The sequence below is a fragment of the Hemitrygon akajei genome, chromosome 1 (genome assembly GCF_048418815.1).
Source record: "Hemitrygon akajei chromosome 1, sHemAka1.3, whole genome shotgun sequence".
Lineage (NCBI taxonomy): Eukaryota > Metazoa > Chordata > Chondrichthyes > Myliobatiformes > Dasyatidae > Hemitrygon > Hemitrygon akajei.
In genome coordinates this window covers 187,726,230-187,746,383 of record NC_133124.1, presented here as the reverse complement: position 1 = coordinate 187,746,383, position 20,154 = coordinate 187,726,230, and the positions used below count along the sequence as shown (strand labels likewise).

The 20,154-nt window shown below is 44.9% G+C and overlaps 1 protein-coding gene across 4 annotated transcripts in view; it reads right to left on the bottom strand.

Moving 5' to 3' along the window:
- ikbkb (inhibitor of nuclear factor kappa B kinase subunit beta) overlaps positions 1 to 20,154 on the bottom strand; it is a 155,302-nt gene that overhangs the window by 71,637 nt on the left and 63,511 nt on the right. For 3 of the 4 annotated variants that reach the window (XM_073056590.1, XM_073056607.1, XM_073056599.1), the window contains exon 2: positions 16,500 to 16,615. In XM_073056590.1, the coding sequence (XP_072912691.1) occupies positions 16,500 to 16,604 (105 nt within the window). In that variant the 5' untranslated portion in view covers positions 16,605 to 16,615. Of the gene's footprint in view, positions 1 to 1,946; positions 1,998 to 16,499; positions 16,616 to 20,154 lie in introns of those variants that run through there. The other variant, XM_073056617.1, reaches the window with a different exon arrangement.

The following is a 20,154-nucleotide window of genomic DNA, read 5'->3' as shown; positions in this document are numbered from 1 at the left end:
TAGAACAGAGGGATCTAGGAATACAGATACAAAATTCCCTAAAAGTGGCATCACAGGTAGATAAGGTAGTAAAGAGAGCTTTTGGTACATTGGCCTTTATAAATCAAAGTATTGAGTATAAACAACACACACAAAATGCTGGTGGGACACAGCAGACCAGGCAGCATCTATAAGGAGAAGCACTGTCGACGTTTCGGCCGAGACCCTTCGAGTATAAGAGTTGGAATGTTATGGTGAGGTTGTATAAGGCATTGGTGAGGCCGAATTTGGAGTATTGTGTGCTGTTTTGGTCACTGAATTACAGGAAGGATATTAATAAGGTTTTCTGAAAGAGTGCAGAGAAGGTTTACAAGGATGTTACCAGGACTTGAGAAACTGAGTTACAGAGAAAGGTTGAATAGGTTAGGACTTTATTCCCTGGAGCGTTGAAGAATGAGTGGAGACTAGATAGAGGTATATAAAATTGTGATGGGTATAGATCACAAGAGTGAATGTAAGCAGGCTTTTTCCACTGAGGCCGGGGAGAAAAAAACCAGAGGACATAGGTTATGGGTGAAGGGGGAAAAGTTTAAAGGGAACATTGGGGGGGGGGGGCTTCTTCACACAGAGAGTGGTGGGAGTGTGGAATGAGCTGACAGATGAAGTGGTAAATGCGGGCTCACTTTTAACATTTAAGAAAAACTTGGACAGGTACATGGATGAGAGGTGTATGGAGGGATGTGGGCCAGGTGCAGGTCAGTGGGACTGGGCAGAAAAATGGTTTGGCACAGCCAAGGGCCAAAAGGCCTGTTTCTGTGCTGTAATGTTCTATGGTTCTAAAGAATGAGAGGCTTTAAGTGGCCCAAGGTTAGATACCGTGCAGGAGAGATATTAGCAAGTGTAGAAATCTAAATCTTCAGAGGAGACAGGACACATCCAGAGAGCTTCCACTGGGGGGGGGGGGGGGGGGGGTGGATCTCATCAAAACCTGACAAATATTGAGTGGCCTAGATAAAATGGGTGTGGAGAAGATGTTTCCTGTAGTGGGGGAGTCTAGAACCAAAAGGCACAGCCTTAAAGTAGAGGGTCGTCCATTCGGAACAAGAGATGAGGAGGAATTTCTCTAGCCAGAGGATGGTGAAACTGTGGAATTCATTGCACAAATGGCTGTGGAAGCCGAGTCATTAGGTATATTTAAAGCTGAGGCTGATAGCTTCTGGATTAATAAGGGTGTCAAAGGTTAGAACCGAACACTACAGCACGGAAAACAGGCCATTCGGCCCTTCTAGTCTGTGCCAAAACTTTATTCCGCTAGCCCCATTGACCTTCACACAGTCCATAACCATCCAGACCTCTCCCATCCACGTATCTATCCAATTTATTCTTAAAACTTAAGAGTGAGCCCGCATTTACCATGTCAGATGGCAGCTCATTCCACACTCCCACCACTCTGAGTGAAGAAGTTCCCTCTAATGTTCCCCCTAAGCCTTTCCCCTTTCACCCTAAAGCCATGTCCTCTCTAATTTATCTCTCCTAATCTAAGTGGAAAGAGCCTACTCGCATTTACTCTGTCTATACCCCTGATAAGAAGGAAGGAGAATGGGGTAAATCATTCATAATGGAATGGCAGAGCAGACTCGATGGCATGAATGGCCTAAGTGCACTCTTGTGTCTCATGGTCTTCCGGAGCCAACATAGCACGCCTACAACTCACTGACCCTAATGTCTTTGGATTGTGGGTCAAAACTGGAGCACTCAGAGGAAATCCACGTTGTCATGGGGAGAACACAGAAAGCTCCTCATAGACAGTGGCGGGAATTGGACCCTGGTCACTAACCACTGGTCCTGTAACAGCATTACGCTAACCATGCCACGTGTGTGTGTGTGTCTTTATATAAACAAACAGGGACTTGGATGAGTGTGTTTTTAAATCAGCAGGGCATCACAACCCTCCCTTGCCTGCTCACCTTCCTCTCTGGTTACAGCTCTGCACTCTGTCCCTGCTGTCTGTGCGCTGCCTGGAAGGGAACAAGATCATTTCACGGCTGTAGGTTGCATCTTCCTGTAAGGAGGGCTGGTGGCGTCTGTGAGCCTAAGTACATAGTGAACTGATTCAGAGTTTCTTGGAATTAGTTCTTCCCTGAATGCTTGTGCTAGGGATGAGGTCTTCGAAATTACTCATTCGAACTGCAGGGAAGAATACAAAAGCTGAAATCGATCCTTGCGTTAAGCAGGCTGCCCTGAGGGAGGGAGGGTGGGTGGTTGGGGTTGCTTAGCCCTGTGCTTCAGTCTTCTGCTTCTCTGTGTCTCACTCACTCCTTCTCTTCCAACCTAGCAGCCAAACTCAGCCACAGCCTTTGAACGGGTGCAGCAAATTCACAGATTTCAACACATTTACTGTTTTCAGTCTGGGTTTCCAGCTTTCCTTCCAAATTCCTTTTGATATTTTTAGACAGTCGGTCTGTGTTTGCATCTCCTTCCCTCCTCAGTGGGGAGGGGCAGAGAAGATGGTAGAGAGATTTAATGGGAACCCTTCGAGCAACTTTTTAAACCCAGGGACTGGGTCTATGGTTTGAAATGCTGGAGGAACTCAACAGGACAGGAGTGTAAGAACATAGTAATAACGAAGAGGGCACACCAGCGGTGAGATTTCGGTAGGAGTTTGAGGAGCTTTTGTGTGTCACAAAGACTTTAATAAATTTCTACAGATGTACCGTGGAGTCCATTCCGACTGGCTGCACGACATTCTGGTACAGACGGGCCAATGCATGGGATCGGAAGAAGCTTCAGAGGGTTGCAAACTTAACCCTACTCCATCATGGGCACTAGCCTTCCAACCATCAAGGACATCTTTAAAAGTCAATGCCTCATGAAGGTGACATCGGTCATAATGTCCCACATCATCCAGTACATGTCCTCATCTCATTACTACCATCAAAAATGAGGTACAGGAGCCTGAAGACATACACTCAAAGGTTTAGGAACAGAGTCAAAGTAAATTTATTACCAAAGGACATATATGTGACCATATACAATCCTGATACTCAATAAATCCATAATATAATAATAAATGTTGTAAAATCAATGTAAGGCTGAAGCAATTTGGTCATTCAATCAGTGTGCAAAAGAAAACAAACTGCAAATACAAAAAAAAGCAATAAATATTAAATGCATGAGGTGAAGAGTCCTTGAAAGCGAGTCCATAGGTGTGGGAACATTTCAATGATGGGGCAAGTGAAGTTATCCCCTTTAGTTCAGGAGCCTGATGGTTGGGGGGGTAAGAACTGTTCCTGATCCTGGTGGAGTGAGTCCTGAGGCTCCCGTGCCTTCTTCCTCATGGCAGCAGCGAGAAGAGAGCATGGCCTGGGTGCTGGGCGTCCCTGATGATGGACGCTACTTTCCTGCGATAGCATTTCATGTCGATGTGCTCAGTGGTAGGAAGGGCTTTACCAGTGTTGAACTGGGCCACATCCACTACTTTCTGTAGGGTTTTCCGTTTAAAGGCATCGGTGTTTCCATACCAGGCCATGATAAAGCCAGTCAATACATTCTTCACTGCACATCTATAAAAGCTTGTCAAGGTTTCAGATGTTATGCTGAATCGAAGCAAATCCCAAGGCAGCCGCGCTTTCTCATTTCATATCATTTCAATCTTTTTTATTGATTTTCCAACAGACAAAAAGATACAAATCAGAGAAGTTTTAGCAAACACATAGTACAAAAAAATGTAGAAACAACAAAAAAAAATACTGTCAAGGTCAATTAAATATAATGTTAAGCTGTTCTAAATAGTATATAAACAAGAAACCTCAACTCCTCTTAACAAATCGTAAAGAAAAAAAAGATTGGAAATTTTATTAATAAAGAGAAAATAAAACCCGTTAAACTAAAAGAGAAAGAAAGATTGGGAAGTCAATTTGAGGATAAAATTAGAAAAAGAGAAATAAAGAGAACATCCTTCCAGTCATCTCCGAACCTTCGCGGAGAAGGAAAAATTTTCCTTTAAAAAAAATTTAAAAAAGAGAGAAAAAAATTTAATCATATGAAAATATTGAATAAAGGGTCGCCAGACTTGCTCAAAGTTAAAAGATGTGTCAAACGTCCGGCTTTTAATTTTCTCTAAATTTAAACAGGACATAATGGAGTTAAAAACAGCAGGTGGATTAGAACCTTTCCAGTATAACAAGATAACTCTCCTAGCCAGTAAAGTTGAAAAGGCTATCTCACATGTTGAGCGGAAGCAGGGACTCTGCCTGTTTCCTCTGGAATAATCCCAAAGACTGTCGTGAGTGAATTGGGTTGTAAATCCACACCTATAACTTTTGATAATATTCTAAACATATCTCTTCAAGAATTATTTAACTTTACACAGGACCAAAACATATGAGTTGGAGTAGCCACCTCAGTGTTGCATCTGTCACAGGTAGGGCTTATATTAAATTAGGTGTGTTAATTTATCTTTTGACATATGGTCCCTGTGTACTATCTTAAAGTGAATTAGGGAGTGATGTGCGCAGATGGATGAATTATTAACTAAATAATAAATTTTACTCCACTGGTCATCTGAAAGTGAATGTTGAAGTTTTATTTCCCAAGTACGTTTAACCTTACCATTGGGCATCATACGTGCATTCATTAACTGTTTATATATGTTATGCCTGCAGCCCCCTCCTTTGTGAGAATCGCAAGATCACTATTGGGTTGGGTCAGGGGACCCAGGAAATGAGAGAGAGACGTGCAGAATGCCTCGTTCCCCGGCAATGTAAAACTACGTGACATGGCCATTGTCTCTTTGAAATACTATACTACGTGGACGCCCTCAGGCAAAGTGGGCTGGGTGATAAAGAGATTGCATCACCCCAACCTGATTGACATCTTCGACCCTGTGAATCAGGATAAAAGAGGGTCTGTAGGAACAGCCCCTTCAGACACACCAGAGGAAACGCTAGCGATCCCGTATTAGCGGGAAGCCATTTGAAGGAGGCCACGTGCGTTCAGTTCCATTGCCTGGGACTGGTGGCTGGTACCACGGAAAACGGCTTTTAACTAACAACAGAGAAACCAACTCCCCCGACTCAACGGATTGGCATCATAAAAGACCTGGGCAAGTTTAAACCGTCTCTCTTAAACCCAAAACGCTGCAGCTTGAATGAACTAGCAGTGACTGTTATATTTCCATCGGACAATACATTATCCCCTAGACAATGATAGAGCTATTTCTTATGGATTATTATTATACCCGCGCTTTTAGATTTAGTATTGACGACGTATATTATCTGTATGTTTGCATTAATCCTATTTTTGTGTCCCTTTATCAATAAAAACTTTTTAAAATAGTACCATCAGACTTCAACGGACCTCTCTATCTTTGCTGGTAAATGACCCAGTTACGGGGTACGTAACATATATAATAGCTATTGTTTTTGAAATGGCTTAAGCTGAAAAATAGCATAAACCAAATTTGGTGAATAAGCCAATGGATAGTTCAGTAAAAAAATCACATTAAAAAATTTGTGATTTCTCACACCGCCATGCTTTCTTCATAATTGCACTTACGTACTGGGCCCAGGACAGGTCCTCCAAAATAATAACACAGAGGAATTTAAAGTTGCTGACCCTCTCCACCTCCAATGAGGACTGGCTCATGGACCGTTGGGTTCCTCCTCCTGAACTCAACGATCAACTGCTTGGTCTTGCTGACAATGAGTAAGAGCTTGCTGTTGTGTCATCACTCAGACAAATTTTTAATCTCCCTTCCACATGCTGATTCATCACAACCTTTGATTCAGCCTATGAAAGTGGTGTCATCAGCAAACTTGAATATAGCATTGGAGCTGTGCTTAGCCACAGTCACAGGTGTGAAGTGAGTAGAGCAGGGGGTAAGCACACAGCCATGTGATGCACCTGAGCTGATGGAGTCTGTGGAGGAGATGGTGCTGCCGATCCAAACTGACTGGGGTCTGCAAGTGAGGAAATCCAGGATCCAATTACACAAGGAGGTATTGACGCCAAGGACTTAGAGCATATTGATCAGTTTTGAGGGAACGATGGTATCGAATGCTGAGCTGTAGTCAATAAAGAATATCCTAATGCATGCGTCTTTACCATCCAGATGTTCCAGAGTTGAGTGAAGAGCCAATGCGATGGCATCTGCTGTGGACATGAGGCTCCAATAGGCAAACTGGAGTGGATCCAAGTTGTTGCTGAGGCAGGAGTTGATAATGCTTCAACACCAGCTTCTCAAAACACACCATCACTGTGGACGTAAGTGCCAATGGGCGACAGTCACTGAGGCAGGTTCCAACATTGTTCTCAGGCACTGGTATAACTGAAGCCCGCGTGAAGCAGGTTGGTACTTCAGACTGGTTAAAGATCTCAGTAAACACTCCAGCCAGTTGATCAGCACGGGCCTCTAGTACTTGGCCAGGTACCTTGTCTGGGCCCAGTGCTTCTCGTGGGTTCCCCCTCCTGAAGGATGCTCACACGTCGGCCTCAGAGACTCAGAGGATCATCGAGGGCTGGGGAGTTGGTGATGGTTCCTCCATGCTTTGATGGTCAAAGCGAGCATAGAAGGCATTGAGCTCATCTGGTAGTGAAGCTTGGTCACTTGGTTTCACCTTGTAAGAGGGGATAACATTCAAGCCCTGCCCCAACTGTCAAGCATCCTTCGTTGATTCAAGTTTAGTCCAGAAATGTCACTTTGCCTAGGAGATATCTTAGTGTGTTGGGATCTCTGGTGCTACAGGTCAAATGCTGATGGTAACTGGGCAGGGTTTTCTTCAAACAAGCCCGGTTGAAGCCCCAGACCATGATTTGCAGTGCAGCATACAGCATCTCAAGCGCTTCATTACAGTCCGCCGCTGGTGATAGGTAAACTATGGAGGAGAGCGCTCCAGGTAAATAGAACAAATGTCAATTGACCATTAGGTGCTCAAGGTTGGGGGAACACGAGTCTGACAAAAAGCCACATCTGAGCACCAGCGAGATTTCATCATAAGTCACATGCCTCCACCTTTTGCCTTCTCTGAATCTTTAATTCCGTCCCTTTAGTAAATCGAGAACCCCTCAGGTCTGACTGCTTTATCTGGCGTGCTGCTGGAAAGCCATGTATCTTTCAGACATAGCACATAACAATCACTCATTTCGCTCCGATACAACAACCTTGTCCTGAGGTTCTCCAGCGACTGCGCGTTTGCCGGGTAAAGGGGGCCTCGTCCCTCTGCATTTCAGCCTGGCTCGCAGTCTTCCCCCTCCTGCCTGCTTCTGACCATGGCGATGAACCTTCGCCCGTTTATAAGTGCCATACCTGCCTAGAGAGCAGAACTTCACTGCTGTTCACCGACGCCATCTTGCATCCACTCAGCCATCAAATTTCTGAATGGTCCTTTAACACTTCCTCAACATTTTTGCTCTCTTTTTTGCTCTACAGATAAAAAATTATATACCTTTTCTTACAATTTATCGTATATTTTATGTATTGCACTGTCTTGCTGCTGCTAAACAACAAATTTTATGACAGGGAGGCAAAACAACATTGAGGATATACTGTACAAGGATTACAGACGAGCAGGAGGAGGTGCTTGCTATCTTGAGCCAAATTAGGGTGGATAAAACCCCAGCTCCTGACAAAGTATTCCCTTGGACATTGAGGGAAGCTATTGCAAGAACTGCAGAGGCCCTAGTGGAGATACTTAAAAAATCCTTAGCTATGGGTGAGGTACTGGAGAACTGGGGATAAGCTCTGTTCCGTTGTTTAAGGATAAGCTGGGAAATTACAGGCCAGTGAGTATGTAATGAGTTAGGTATTGGAAGATCTTCTAAGTGACCAGATAAATAAGTATTTGGATAGACATGGACTGATTAGGGATAGTCAATATGGCTTTGTGTGTGGTAGATTGGTGTCCAACCAATCTTAAGAGTTTTCTCGAGGAGGTTACCAGGAAAGTTGAAGGAAAGGCAGTGGATGTAGCCCACATGGACTTCAGCAAGGCCTCTGACAAGGTTCTGTATGGGAGGTTGGTCAAGAATGTTCAGTCGCTTGGCATTCAGAATGAGGTAGTAAATTGGACTTGACACCTCCTTTGCGGGAGAAGTCAGAGATGGTTGCCTCTCTGACAGGAAGCTTGTGACAAGTGGTGTACCACAGGGATCATGCAATATCAACTATCTGCATGATAATGCAGTGAGCTGGATCATTAAATGATAGATGAATAGATAGATAGATAGATACTTTATTCATCCCCATGGGGAAATTCAACTTTTTTTCCAATGTCCCATACACTTGTTGTAGCAAAACTAATTACATACAATACTTAACTCATTAAAAAAATATGATATGCATCTAAATCACTATCTCAAAAAGCATTAATAATAGCTTTTAAAAAGTTCTTAAGTCCTGGCGGTAGAATTGTAAAGCCTAATGGCATTGGGGAGTATTGACCTCTTCATCCTGTCTGAGGAGCATTGCATCGATAGTAACCTGTCGCTGAAACTGCTTCTCTGTCTCTGGATGGTGCTATGTAGAGGATGTTCAGAGTTTTCCATAATTGACCGTAGCCTACTCAGCGCCCTTCGTTCAGCTACCGATGTTAAACTCTCCAGTACTTTGCCCACGACAGAGCCCGCCTTCCTTACCAGCTTATTAAGACGTGAGGCGTCCCTCTTCTTAATGCTTCCTCCCCAACACGCCACCACAAAGAAGAGGGCGCTCTCCACAACTGACCTATAGAACATCTTCAGCATCTCACTACAGACATTGAATGACGCCAACCTTCTAAGGAAGTACAGTCGACTCTGTGCCTTCCTGCACAAGGCATCTGTGTTGGCAGTCCAGTCTAGCTTCTCGTCTAACTGTACTCCCAGATACTTGTAGGTCTTAACCTGCTCCACACATTCTCCATTAATGATCACTGGCTCCATATGAGGCCTAGATCTCCTAAAGTCCACTACCATCTCCTTGGTCTTGGTGATATTGAGACGCAGGTAGTTTGAGTTGCACCATATCACAAAGTCCTGTATCAGTTTCCTATACTCCTCCTCCTGTCCATTCCTGACACACCCCACTATGGCCGTGTCATCAGCGAACTTCTGCACATGGCAGGACTCCGAGTTATATTGGAAGTCTGATGTGTACAGGGTGAACAGGACCGGAGAGAGTACGGTTCCCTGCGGCGCTCCTGTGCTGCTGACCACCATGTCAGACCTACAGTCTCCCAACCGCACATACTGAGGTCTATCTGTCAAGTAGTCCACTATCCAATCCACCATGTGAGAGTCTACTCCCATCTCCGTTAGTTTGTGCCTTAAGATCTTTTGGCTGGATGGTGTTAAAGGCACTAGAGAAGTCAAGGAATGTAATCCTCACAGCACAACTGACCCCATCTAGGTGAGAGAGTGATTTGTGCAGCAAATACGTGATAGCATCCTCCACTCCCACCTTCTCCTTATACGCAAACTGAAGAGGATCCTGGGCGTGCCTGGTTTGTGGCCTCAGATTCTGTGTTATCAGCCGCTCCATGGTCTTCATCACGTGCGATGTCAAGGCAACAGGTCTGAAGTCATTCAACTCCTTTGGTTGTGGTTTCTTCGGTACCGGGACAATACAGGATGTTTTCCACTGTCTGGGTACTCTTCTCTGCTCCAAGCTCATGTTGAAGATGCGCTGTAGTGGTTCTCCCAGCTCAGTCCTCAGTAATCGTGGGGAAACTCCATCCGGTCCAGCCGCCTTGCTGGTACAGATCTTCCTCAGTTGACCTTCCACCTGTGCAGCCGTAATCCTGGGCGTGGGCAAGGTCTCCTGTGAGTGGCTATTTTCCTGTGAGGGAAGTAAGCCTGGTGTGGATTTCTGCGGTGAGGATGAGATTGTGCTGTCGAACCTGTTGAAGAAGTTGTTCAGCTGGTTCGCTTTCTCCACATCTGTGGATGCCGCCAAGATTGGGGGTTTAGTTCGATAGCAAGAAAGGCTTTGAAAGCTCACAGCAGGGTCTGGGCCGGCTGGAAAAATGGCAGATGGAATTTAATGCAGAAAAGTGTGAGGTGTTGCATTTTGGGAGGTAAAGCCAGGATAAGACTTTGACAGTGAACAGCAGACCACTGAGGGTGGAACAGAGCGATCTGGGTATATAGATCCATAATTCCTCGAAAGCAGTGTCACAGGCAGATAGAGTTGTAAAGACAGCTTTTGGCACATCAGCCTTCATAGTATTGAGTACAGAAACAATGTGATTACTCACTGTGACCTGTGCAAATGTGACAATGTATGGGTATTTGGCCGTGCAGTCATGTGTGAGCAAAGTGTACAGCATTCTGTTGTGTATTTAATATTTCAGTAATCTTGTTTCTATTGCTTGATTAAGCATTCTTGCTTGTTTAAATGATTAATTACTGGTTATATGTAAAATACGTTAACTGCGTAAGAAGACACCATGCTACTACGTGACAGGTGCACATCTCGCTTAAGTATACTCTAAGTTACAGCCACATTTTAGGTCTCCTGTGACTTTTCTTGAATTGGTTTAATGATTTGAAGTTACAAAACAGAACACTGGTGACATGGTATTTTTTTAAAACAAACCTGAGATGGCTTTCGACCTGCTGAAGCGCAGTGAGAGGTTCAAACTAAAATAAAATGTAGCGAGGAATGGGCAAATTTAAAAAATACAGCTCAGCACGTGCACAGACAGCCTTTGGAAGGAATAATATGATCAGGTTTTTTTAAAGTCAGATAACTGAAGGATTCACTGGTTCATAATCAGCGAGTACCAGCTGATAATAATCATTAAAGGTAGCAGAAACTACATCAAAAAGATTACGAGGCTGATTACGCAACGGATAAATAGCTCACATAAACTGAGCTATCAGAACAGAATTTTGAAATAAATGAAATAACCGAGAAGTGACAGCCAAATTTGCTAAGTGCATTACTTTTAAAGGCATGTAGTTTACTTCGAAGTTTAACTGCTCCATTTAAACCATTAGAATTGAGCTTTCCTGATATTGCCGTGGCAATGCAGAAACATTTAAAACCAAAAACATTGTTGATTTCAGAATGCTTTAGGTTTCATAAGTGAAATCAAAGGGAAGGGGATCCCACTTCAGCGTACGTGGCTGCTGAATTGAAGAGACTGTCTGAACATTGTCAGTTTGGTAATGGGTTTAATGATGCGCTGAGAGACCATTCAGTTAATGGAAGCTTAAAAGGAAGCATTCAAAAATGGCTCCTAACTGAAGCACAATTTACACTTAAAACAGCAGTCGAGGAATGGAAATAGCAGCCAGGGATGCAATTTAGTTACAGTCAGGAATGAAAGTGACATGGTTAAGGGGAACTCAAGAGGGAACTTCTTCACTCAGGGCGATGAGTGTGAAACAAGCTGAGCGGAAATGGTTGATGTGGGCCCGATTTCAATATTTCAGAGAAATTTGGATAGAGTACACAGATGGGAGGGGTGCAGGTCAATGGAATAGAGGGTTTGCCATGTTCTAGATGGGCCAAAGAGACAGTTTCTGTGCTCTGTGACACTATATGCCAGTGACAGAGAACCTGATTCTGAAGTAGGTCACTAATTCTATTGTTACCTCTGGAAGATAGATGTCCACAAATTGGCCTCCTTATTTCTCATGCAACCAACTTGTTCCGTTACTGACTCTGCTAACAGCCTTGTGACTCAACGGTGAAAAGGCTGCACTTCATGAGCAATACAAGTCTAGGGTCAGTATGATTTGGGCTTCAACCAAACTGGAATGGCAGGTGATTCTGATTAAAGAAACCTCGATTTGAGTGAATGCTGCTTGTACGCAGATCGTACACCAATGTAAAATTATAAAGAAAGTACGTTTACCCATTTTTAAACTTGACCACAATTAACAGAGAAAGAAAAAGGTAAAAGGTCCTATTACAGCTAGATCAGTCTAAATGTGCACAGAAACGTTGGAGCTCATTCCTGTAGCAGCTAGGAGTAGCTGAATTCTGCTCACCAACCACAGATAGAACTTCCCTCTGCCTCACAAAGCACTCCTTGCATCAGGGTCAACCTCCAGATGGGACCTTCCCTGGTGCTCTCCCCTCCATACCTCCCACCAAAAGACTGCAAACCAGCCTACTGTCCTTCAGGAAACTCTTCCTGTTCAGCTCTCGACAACGTTCCATGCCATCCCACTCCAGATTGTCTGACACTCCATTCCCAAGTTGGACAACTTGGCTCCTCATCTTCAGCCGAAGTCAAAACACTCCTACCAGGACACGCTGCTTTTACAGAAAACTGCAACAGTAAAATAGCTCACAGTAGAAATCTTTCCCAGGGCACTACACTCTCCAACCCCCAACAAAAGTAGTCACGCCCTCCTGACTCTGGAGCTTATTAAACCATTATTAATAGCACAGTATTCAAATGAAGCACATATTTTTGGAACCCCTCAATCTATTTGTAAATGGCAATAACATACCGGGATGAATGCAACACACTGTTTCCCTAGTGCATCATATGCCAGCCTATCTGGGGAGTTTCTTGACTCTCTGAGACCTTCTTATTTCATCATCAGCTTCTTCAGCCTCAGGCAACTCTTGTGACGGTGTTCCTGCTTATTTGGGATGCCTCCCCGTCTATCACTCGTACCTTCCAACAGCTCGGGCCACCTGACTGAACTTGGCTTCGTCTCCGACCCCATGGAGCCCAGTTTCCCCTCATCGTCTATTATCACATCTGCCTGTCCACTGGTAGTCCTCCCCGTTACATCTACGTCAGAGCTGGGAGATTCAGAAATCTCTCCATCTATTCTCAGGGGACTTGCACAAGATCAAGCATGCAACACTCCCTATTTCCTCATCGTCCGAGTCTGCACAGTGCTCGCTGGTTTCAGTTTATGATCTCAGCTCTTTCTGCTGAAATCATACTATAGTCAGATTGTTGCCTTTCCGTTCTCCTCCTCCTGTGAAGAATTCTCCTACTCGGTGTAGGCTCCATGTCAAGCTCTGGGTCAACACATATTCCTGCCCCAGGGGTGGAAGGTGATTCCGACAGAGATTCACATGGAGAACTACAGATTTGGCACCTGACTCTCCGCTACATAAGGCGTAAACACCCGCAATAGGCCAACTCATGCTTCCCTGGTAGCCCCAAATTTCTCATTAAAACTATCTCCAGGCATCAGTTGAGAGAAGCTCATCTTTTCATCGCATCTCCTCTTGTTTCTTTGGTTTGGCTAGCTCATAAATTTTTTCCAGTTCTTACCACACGTCAGGCGTGTACTTCTGCGGCAAGTCTTCAGCGCTGCTCCAAAGCACAGAACATTAAACGGTATGTCCAATAGTCAGTAGCTTAATTCTGTGTACAGTCGTAGCTGTGTACCAAATGCCCAATATGCTGGCTCCACTTGTTCTTTCTGTTTGCATCCAGGGTTCCAAGCGTGTCTAGCGATGTCCGGTTGAACCTTTCACCCCGAGGTTGATATGGCGTGGTCCTTGACTTCTCGACTCCAAGCGTGCCCAGTAACTCATGTATGAGCCGACTCTCAAAATGCCTTTTCTATTCACTGTGTATTCTTCTCAGGAGGACACCATGAACAAAATACTTCTCCCATGCCCTCTGTTCTCCGTGGGGAAGGTTTGAGCATATCTGGTGTAGTGATCAGTGACGTATTCTGCTGTGAATAGCTGCAGAAATCTCTTGGTGACAAACACTCAGTGGGCGCTTTATTACATACACTAAATGCAAATATCCAGTCAACCAATCACGTGGCAGCAACTCAATGCATAAGAGCATGCAGGCATGGTCAAGAGGTCCAGCTGTTGTTCAGACCAAACATCAGAACAGGGAAGGAACGTGATCTAAGTGACTTTGACCACAGAATGATTGCTGGTGCCAGATGCAGAGGTTTGAGTATCTCAGAAACTGATCTCCTGGAATTTCTGCACAGAACAGTTTCTAGAGTTTACAGAAAATGTTGCAAACCGGCCCCCCCCCCAAAAAAAAAAGTGAGCAGGAGCTCAGTGGGTGAAAACACCTTGTTAATCAGAAAGATCAGGAGAGAATAGCCAGACTGGTTCAAACTGACAGGAAGACAACAGCAACTCAAATAACCACGCATTACAACACTGGTATGCAGAGGAGCATCTCTGAACCTTGAACCTTGCTACAGTAGCAGAAGGCTACAAACATACACCCAGTAGCCTCTTTACTAAGTACAAGCTGTACCTAATACAGTGGTCAGTGAGTGAATCCGTACTTTCATAATGATTTGAAGAAGAAGAAAGCCCGTACCTCTGGGTGGAGTCATCGGGACGCCGTTGTGACGGTGTTTTTTTAGCAGACTTTCTTATTTTTACAAGGCCGCTCAACCCAGCACGGACGGAAAGCGTGCAAGGGAGGGAGCCGGCTGGATTCGAACTCGGGAGCCTTCGCTCCAAAGTCCGGCACTGATGCCACTACGCCACCAGCCGGCAAACTTTGATAATAATTTTACTTTGAAAGTCTAGATTTAGTTAACAAGATGATTTTGAAAGCAGTGCTGTTTAATGTGCACTGCAAACAGATGCAATGTTCAGATGTTGGAAGTATTGTAGAAAAGGTCTTATCTTATTACGAAGCACCCAAAAACCCACAGCAGTGTGAATAATCAGACCAAACTCCACCCTTGAGCCACACAGATATGACAGACGACAGAAGTCCGAGTCAAACAGAGGAGTTTTAACAGAGGAGAGCGAGGTTAAAACCATCAGGAGAGGTCATACCATCAGGAAGGAGGTTACGGAGCCTTAGGTCCCACACCAGATAGTCCAGGAACAGTACTAGCCTACAACCAACAAGCTCCTGTGCTCCACTCACCTCAACTCCGAACTGATTGCGCAACCTGTAAGACTCACTTTCAAGGACTCCAAACTCAGGGTTAACGCATTTTACAGTACCAGTGACCCCGGTTCAAGTCCTGTTGTTGCCTGTAAGGAGTTTGCCACTGCGTGGGGTTCCTCCAGGTGCCCCACTTGCCTCCCGCAGACAAAAGGCGTAACGGTTGGTAGGTTAAAATTGTCCCATGATTAGGCTAGGGACAATCGGAGGGTTGCTGTGCAGAAGGGCCAGAGGGGCCTACTCTACTCTGTATCTCAATGAATAAACATCTAATTATTGATTTGCAGAATTTATCTCCTTTTATACACTAGTTGTCTGTCATTCTTTGCATATAATTCTTCATAAATTCTAAAGTCTTTCTTTTTCAATCTTTTTATTAATATCAACATATTAAGATAACAAAAATTGATACATAATTATTGGGATTACAAAATTAAAAGTTAACATAGAAGGATATATAAACAAGCAGTACAAGAAAAATTAAGTCTCCCAAAATCATACATGATACAAATATAATGTGTACAAGACAAAAAAACTAGGTATAACAATATGGAAAAAAAAACAGAAGAAGAAAAAAAATTATACCCCAAACAAAACTAAAAAAAAAGAAACTACTCTGACAAGAGACAACCACTGACTGAAAAAAAAAGGAAAAGAACCTTGGGCTGTTTATAATATCTGAGAAAAGAAAAAGAATCATAAGTGTCATCAACTCTGATCCTCAATTCTAACATATTTCTCTATTGTCCTGTAAATGTCTGCAAGAAAATGAGTCTTCACGTAGTATATGTTGACATATACCGACTTTGATAATAAATTTACTTTGAATTTTCAGAATTCCAGTGCTTAAGACACAGGCAGCTCTGCAGCGTCAGTCCAGGGCCTCTCCTATGGCCATGATGAGCCATTCTCAGGTTGGGAGGGCAACACCTCATATTCTTTCTGGGTAACAATTAATATGAACATTGAATTCTCCAACTTTGGTAATTTCTCCCCCCTGCCCAATGCTCTATTTTCTTTTCATTAGCTGTGTTGCTGATGTATAAACAGCTGAAAATTGGACATCCCCAATGATCTAGCAGCTCCCAAAGGTGCCAATGGCAGACTCCACAGTGACAGGCGGCCTTGAGCCATATACCAATGGCTCTCCACTTCCTCTTGGCCTCCCCCAGAGGAACAGGTACACTTGGCGTATTGGCTGATCCTGATATTTTTCACCACTTTGCAGAACCATCTGTATCGGGTGCCATACTTGCCCACGATTCCTCATGCGTTTCGGTATCGTCACAAATTTCTCCCCTCCTCTTTATTTCCGTTTGCCATTCTGGCTCCCCACTCACCCACTCTCTCTCTTTACCCGCTCATCGCCTCCCTCCAGTGCCCTTCCCCCTTCCCATTCTCCCATGGCCCACCGTTCTCTCCTATCAAACTCTGTTTTAGGGATAATACACCTGATTCTTTTTCTCCACCCAGGCAAGCTGTGAGACCCCCACTCCCCGTCCATCTGCCCTCATGGGGGTTTACAGCCTCTCATCAGAATCCAAAGACAGAAGTAATAAATGCTGAAGCAGGTGAGAAACCCGATGAGAACCGTGTTCCAATGGAGAGCGACAAATTAAGGGTGAGAGGGGCAGTGACCAAAGTGGCTGGAATCCACAAAACAGATCTGGATCCTACCTTGTTACTCCATCGGTTGATGTTCCCAAATCCGCCTGTGCCCAGGCGCTCCTTCATCTCCCACGCTCCGCACGTCAGGTTCTGCGAGGAAGGAGGCCGACTCATCTTCGCTCATCCTAAAGGTAACGGAGGCAAGTTACATCTAGTTTCTCCGAAACGCGCTCACACTCACACACACACACACGCACACGCACACTCACACACACACGCGCACACAGAGTCATCGAACATTGCATCAATCCAACTCCTCTGCTGCTCACTTTGGAGGCCAGTGGACCTTGGGCAAAAAAAAAACAAATGCCGGAAGGGTCTCGGCCCAAAACGTCGACAGTGCTTCTCCCTATAGATGCTGCCTGGCCTGCTGCGTTCCACCAGCACTTTGTGTGTGTTGCTTGAATTTCCAGCATCTGCAGATTTCCTCGTACATGCCAGAAGAACTCACATTGTAAGTCAGTGATTCTGATGATGGAACTGATGGCTTTGTGGCCAGGTTTGCAGACGATATGAAGGTAAGCGGAGGGACAGGTTGCGTTGAGAAAGCAAGGAGTCTGCAGAAGGACTTGGGCAGATTGAGAGAATGGGTGAAGAGAAGGGAAGTGTATGGCCGTGCACTTTGGTAGAAGAAACAAAGATTTGGACTATTTTCTAAACGGGGAGAAAAATCAGACATCGGAGGTGAAATGCAGGATTCCCTGAAGGTCAACCTCCAGGCTGAGTCAGTGGCAAGGAAGGCAAATGCAACCTTAGCGTATGAGAATATAAAAGCAAGGATGTAATGCAGAGGCTCTGTAAGGCATTAGTCAGACTGCACTTGGAGGATTGTGAGTGATTTTGGAACCCTTATCTCAGAGAGGATGTACTGGCATTGAAGAGGGTCCAGAGTAGGATCATGAGAATGATTCTGGGAATGAAAGGGTTCCCGTGTGAGGAGCAGTTGATGGTTCTGGGCCAGTACTCACTGGAGTTTAGAAAAATGGGGGGGGGGCGGGGTTGAGGGATTTCATTGAATATTCAAAGGCTGAGTAGAGTAGATGCAGATAGAAGGTCTCCTATAGTGAGGGAGTCTAGGACCAGAGGGCACGGGCTCAGAAGGATGGGGAGGAATTTCTTCAGCTGTAGGGGGGTGAACCTGTGGAGTTCTTTGCCCCAGATGGTTGGGGAGCAAGTCGTTGGGTACACTTAAAGCGGAGGTTGATTGGTTCCTGGATAGTCAGGGTGTCAAGGGTTACAGAGACAAGGCAGGGTAATGAGATTGAGAGGGAAAATAAATGATCCATCAGCAATGGCATAACAGACACATTATGCCAAACAGCCTAATTCTGCCCCGACGCCTTACAGTCTTAGAGCTCAGCAGGTCAGGCAACATCTGTGGAAGCAGACAGACAGTAACCGTTTTGGGTTGTGACGCTACAGTGGGACGGAGAGTGCAGAGGGCAGACATGTTGTCGGGTACATGCCTGCGCTGTGGCTACGAGCAGGGTTTGCACTGTACCCGTACCTCATCATGCTTGTGCGCAAGGCGATAACCTCAGCTTGGCTTGACAGAGGTGAGAGGGAGGTGGAGCCAGGTAAAGCGGGGATGTTGGGCAGATAAAACCAGGTGGTGGGGGAGGACGAGGAGATAAAGACATGAAGAACAAAAATGTCTTTGCCACCATTGACATATGAGCAGAATTAGACCATTCTGCCCATCGAATCTGCTCCAGTATTTCTTCATGGCTGATCTATTATCCCTCTCAAACCTATTCTCCTGCCTTCTTCCTGTAACCTTTGACACCCTGACAAATCAAGAACTTGCCACCATCTGCTTTAAATATACCAAATGACTTGGCCTCCACAGCCGTCTGCAATAATAAATTCTACAGATTCTGGCTAAAGCGTTTCCTCCTCACCTGTTCTAACTGGACATCCCTCGATTATGAGGCTGAGGCCTCAGATCCTGGACTCTCCCACAACAGCAAACATCCTCTCCACATCACTATCTTTCAACATTCATTTGCTTTCAATGAGAACCCCCCCACCCCCCCCATCCTTCTAAACTCCAGTGAGTACAGGACTCAAACACTCCTCATATATAAAGCCTTCCTCTGGACCTCTCCAATGCTAGCACATCCTTTCTTAGATGAGGGCCCAAAGGTATTCACAATACTCCCAAGGGCTATCCGACTGAAGTCTTACAAAGCCTCAGCATCACATCCTTGCTTTTATATTCTACTCCTTTCAAAATGAATGCCAACACCGTATCTGCCTTCCTTATCTCTCCAAGTCCACTGTATCTCCAGTCCGACAGGATTGGCAACAATATTTCCTCCACCAGCTCCATTAGCACAGGTGCACCCCAAGGCTGTGACTGTGAGGTTAAACACAGCTCCAAAGCCATATTCAAGTTTGCTGACAACACCACTGTCACAGGCTGAATCAAAGCTGGTGAAGAATCAGCAAACAGGAGGGAGATTAAAACTCTGCCTGAGTGGTGACACAACAGCCACCTCTTACAGATGCAGAGCCCAGATTCCTCCACCACTAATGTCAGTTCCTACAACCCCGGACGCATTTAGACTAGCTTTGGCTCCAGCCTGGATTTTGACTGGCCAGCACCTCTAGGCTCCCCTTCCCCCATCAGCACTCTCCAACTCCATGTCTCTCAGGCTCCACCGTCACCTCTTGGGTCCTCAGAGTCTCCATCTTCCTCCCACCCAACCCTTCTCTCTCCTCTCACCACCAACTCTTCCCCCCTCTGACCCCAGCTCTAATTCTGGCCGTGTCTTCACCATTCCCTCTGAGAGAGAATGTTCAGTCCCCATCAACGGCCTTCACTTTGCCCCACCCCCCGCACCTCAGTGAGCTCAGCACCCCCGCCATGACATCAAACTCTTCTTCCGTCACCTCCACCTCTGAGCCCACTTCTTTGGCAAGAATGCCACATTCCGCACTGATGACCCCTTCACCAATCTTCAACCCTCCTCTGCTTCTTGGGACACCCCCGTTCTGGTTCACTTCACCTGTGAATCTACTGGGGTTGTCTATTGTGTTGTCTCCTGATGCAGCCTCCTCTACCTTGGTAAGAACTGTCTTAAATTGGGGGAACGCTTTGTCGAGCACCTCCGCTCCAGCTGCCAAAAGTGGAACTTCTTGGTGGTCAATTTTTTTTTCTTTTAAACTTTTTTTTATTGTTTTCAAATAGTTACAGAATAAATGTGTATGAAAAAAAAGTGTTACCCAGCCCCCCTCCCCTTAACCCCTCCCCCCTAACATCCCTATTAAAAAAATAAGAAAGAAAGAAAAAAAAAGGAATGCCTGGATATTGGAAGATCCCCACATGCTCCATGGAGTTCGTAATAACTTTAGTATATATATTTATTTCTTTCCCCAAGTAACCAATTATTTCATCTTCGGAGCACCTATATCTAAGTACATATACATATCTAAGTATAGATCGTTGGAAGAACGAAATTTATGGCTGTATTCCACTTGAAAAAATTACTTATAATTTAAGAGATAAATATGAAACATTTTTGAAAATTTGGCGCCCTTATTTACAAAAGACAGGATTAAATATATTGGTGGTCAATTCTGATTCCCATTCCGAAATGTCAGTCCAAGGCCTCCTCTTGTGCCAAGATGAGGCCACCCTCAGCGTGGAGGAGAAGCACAT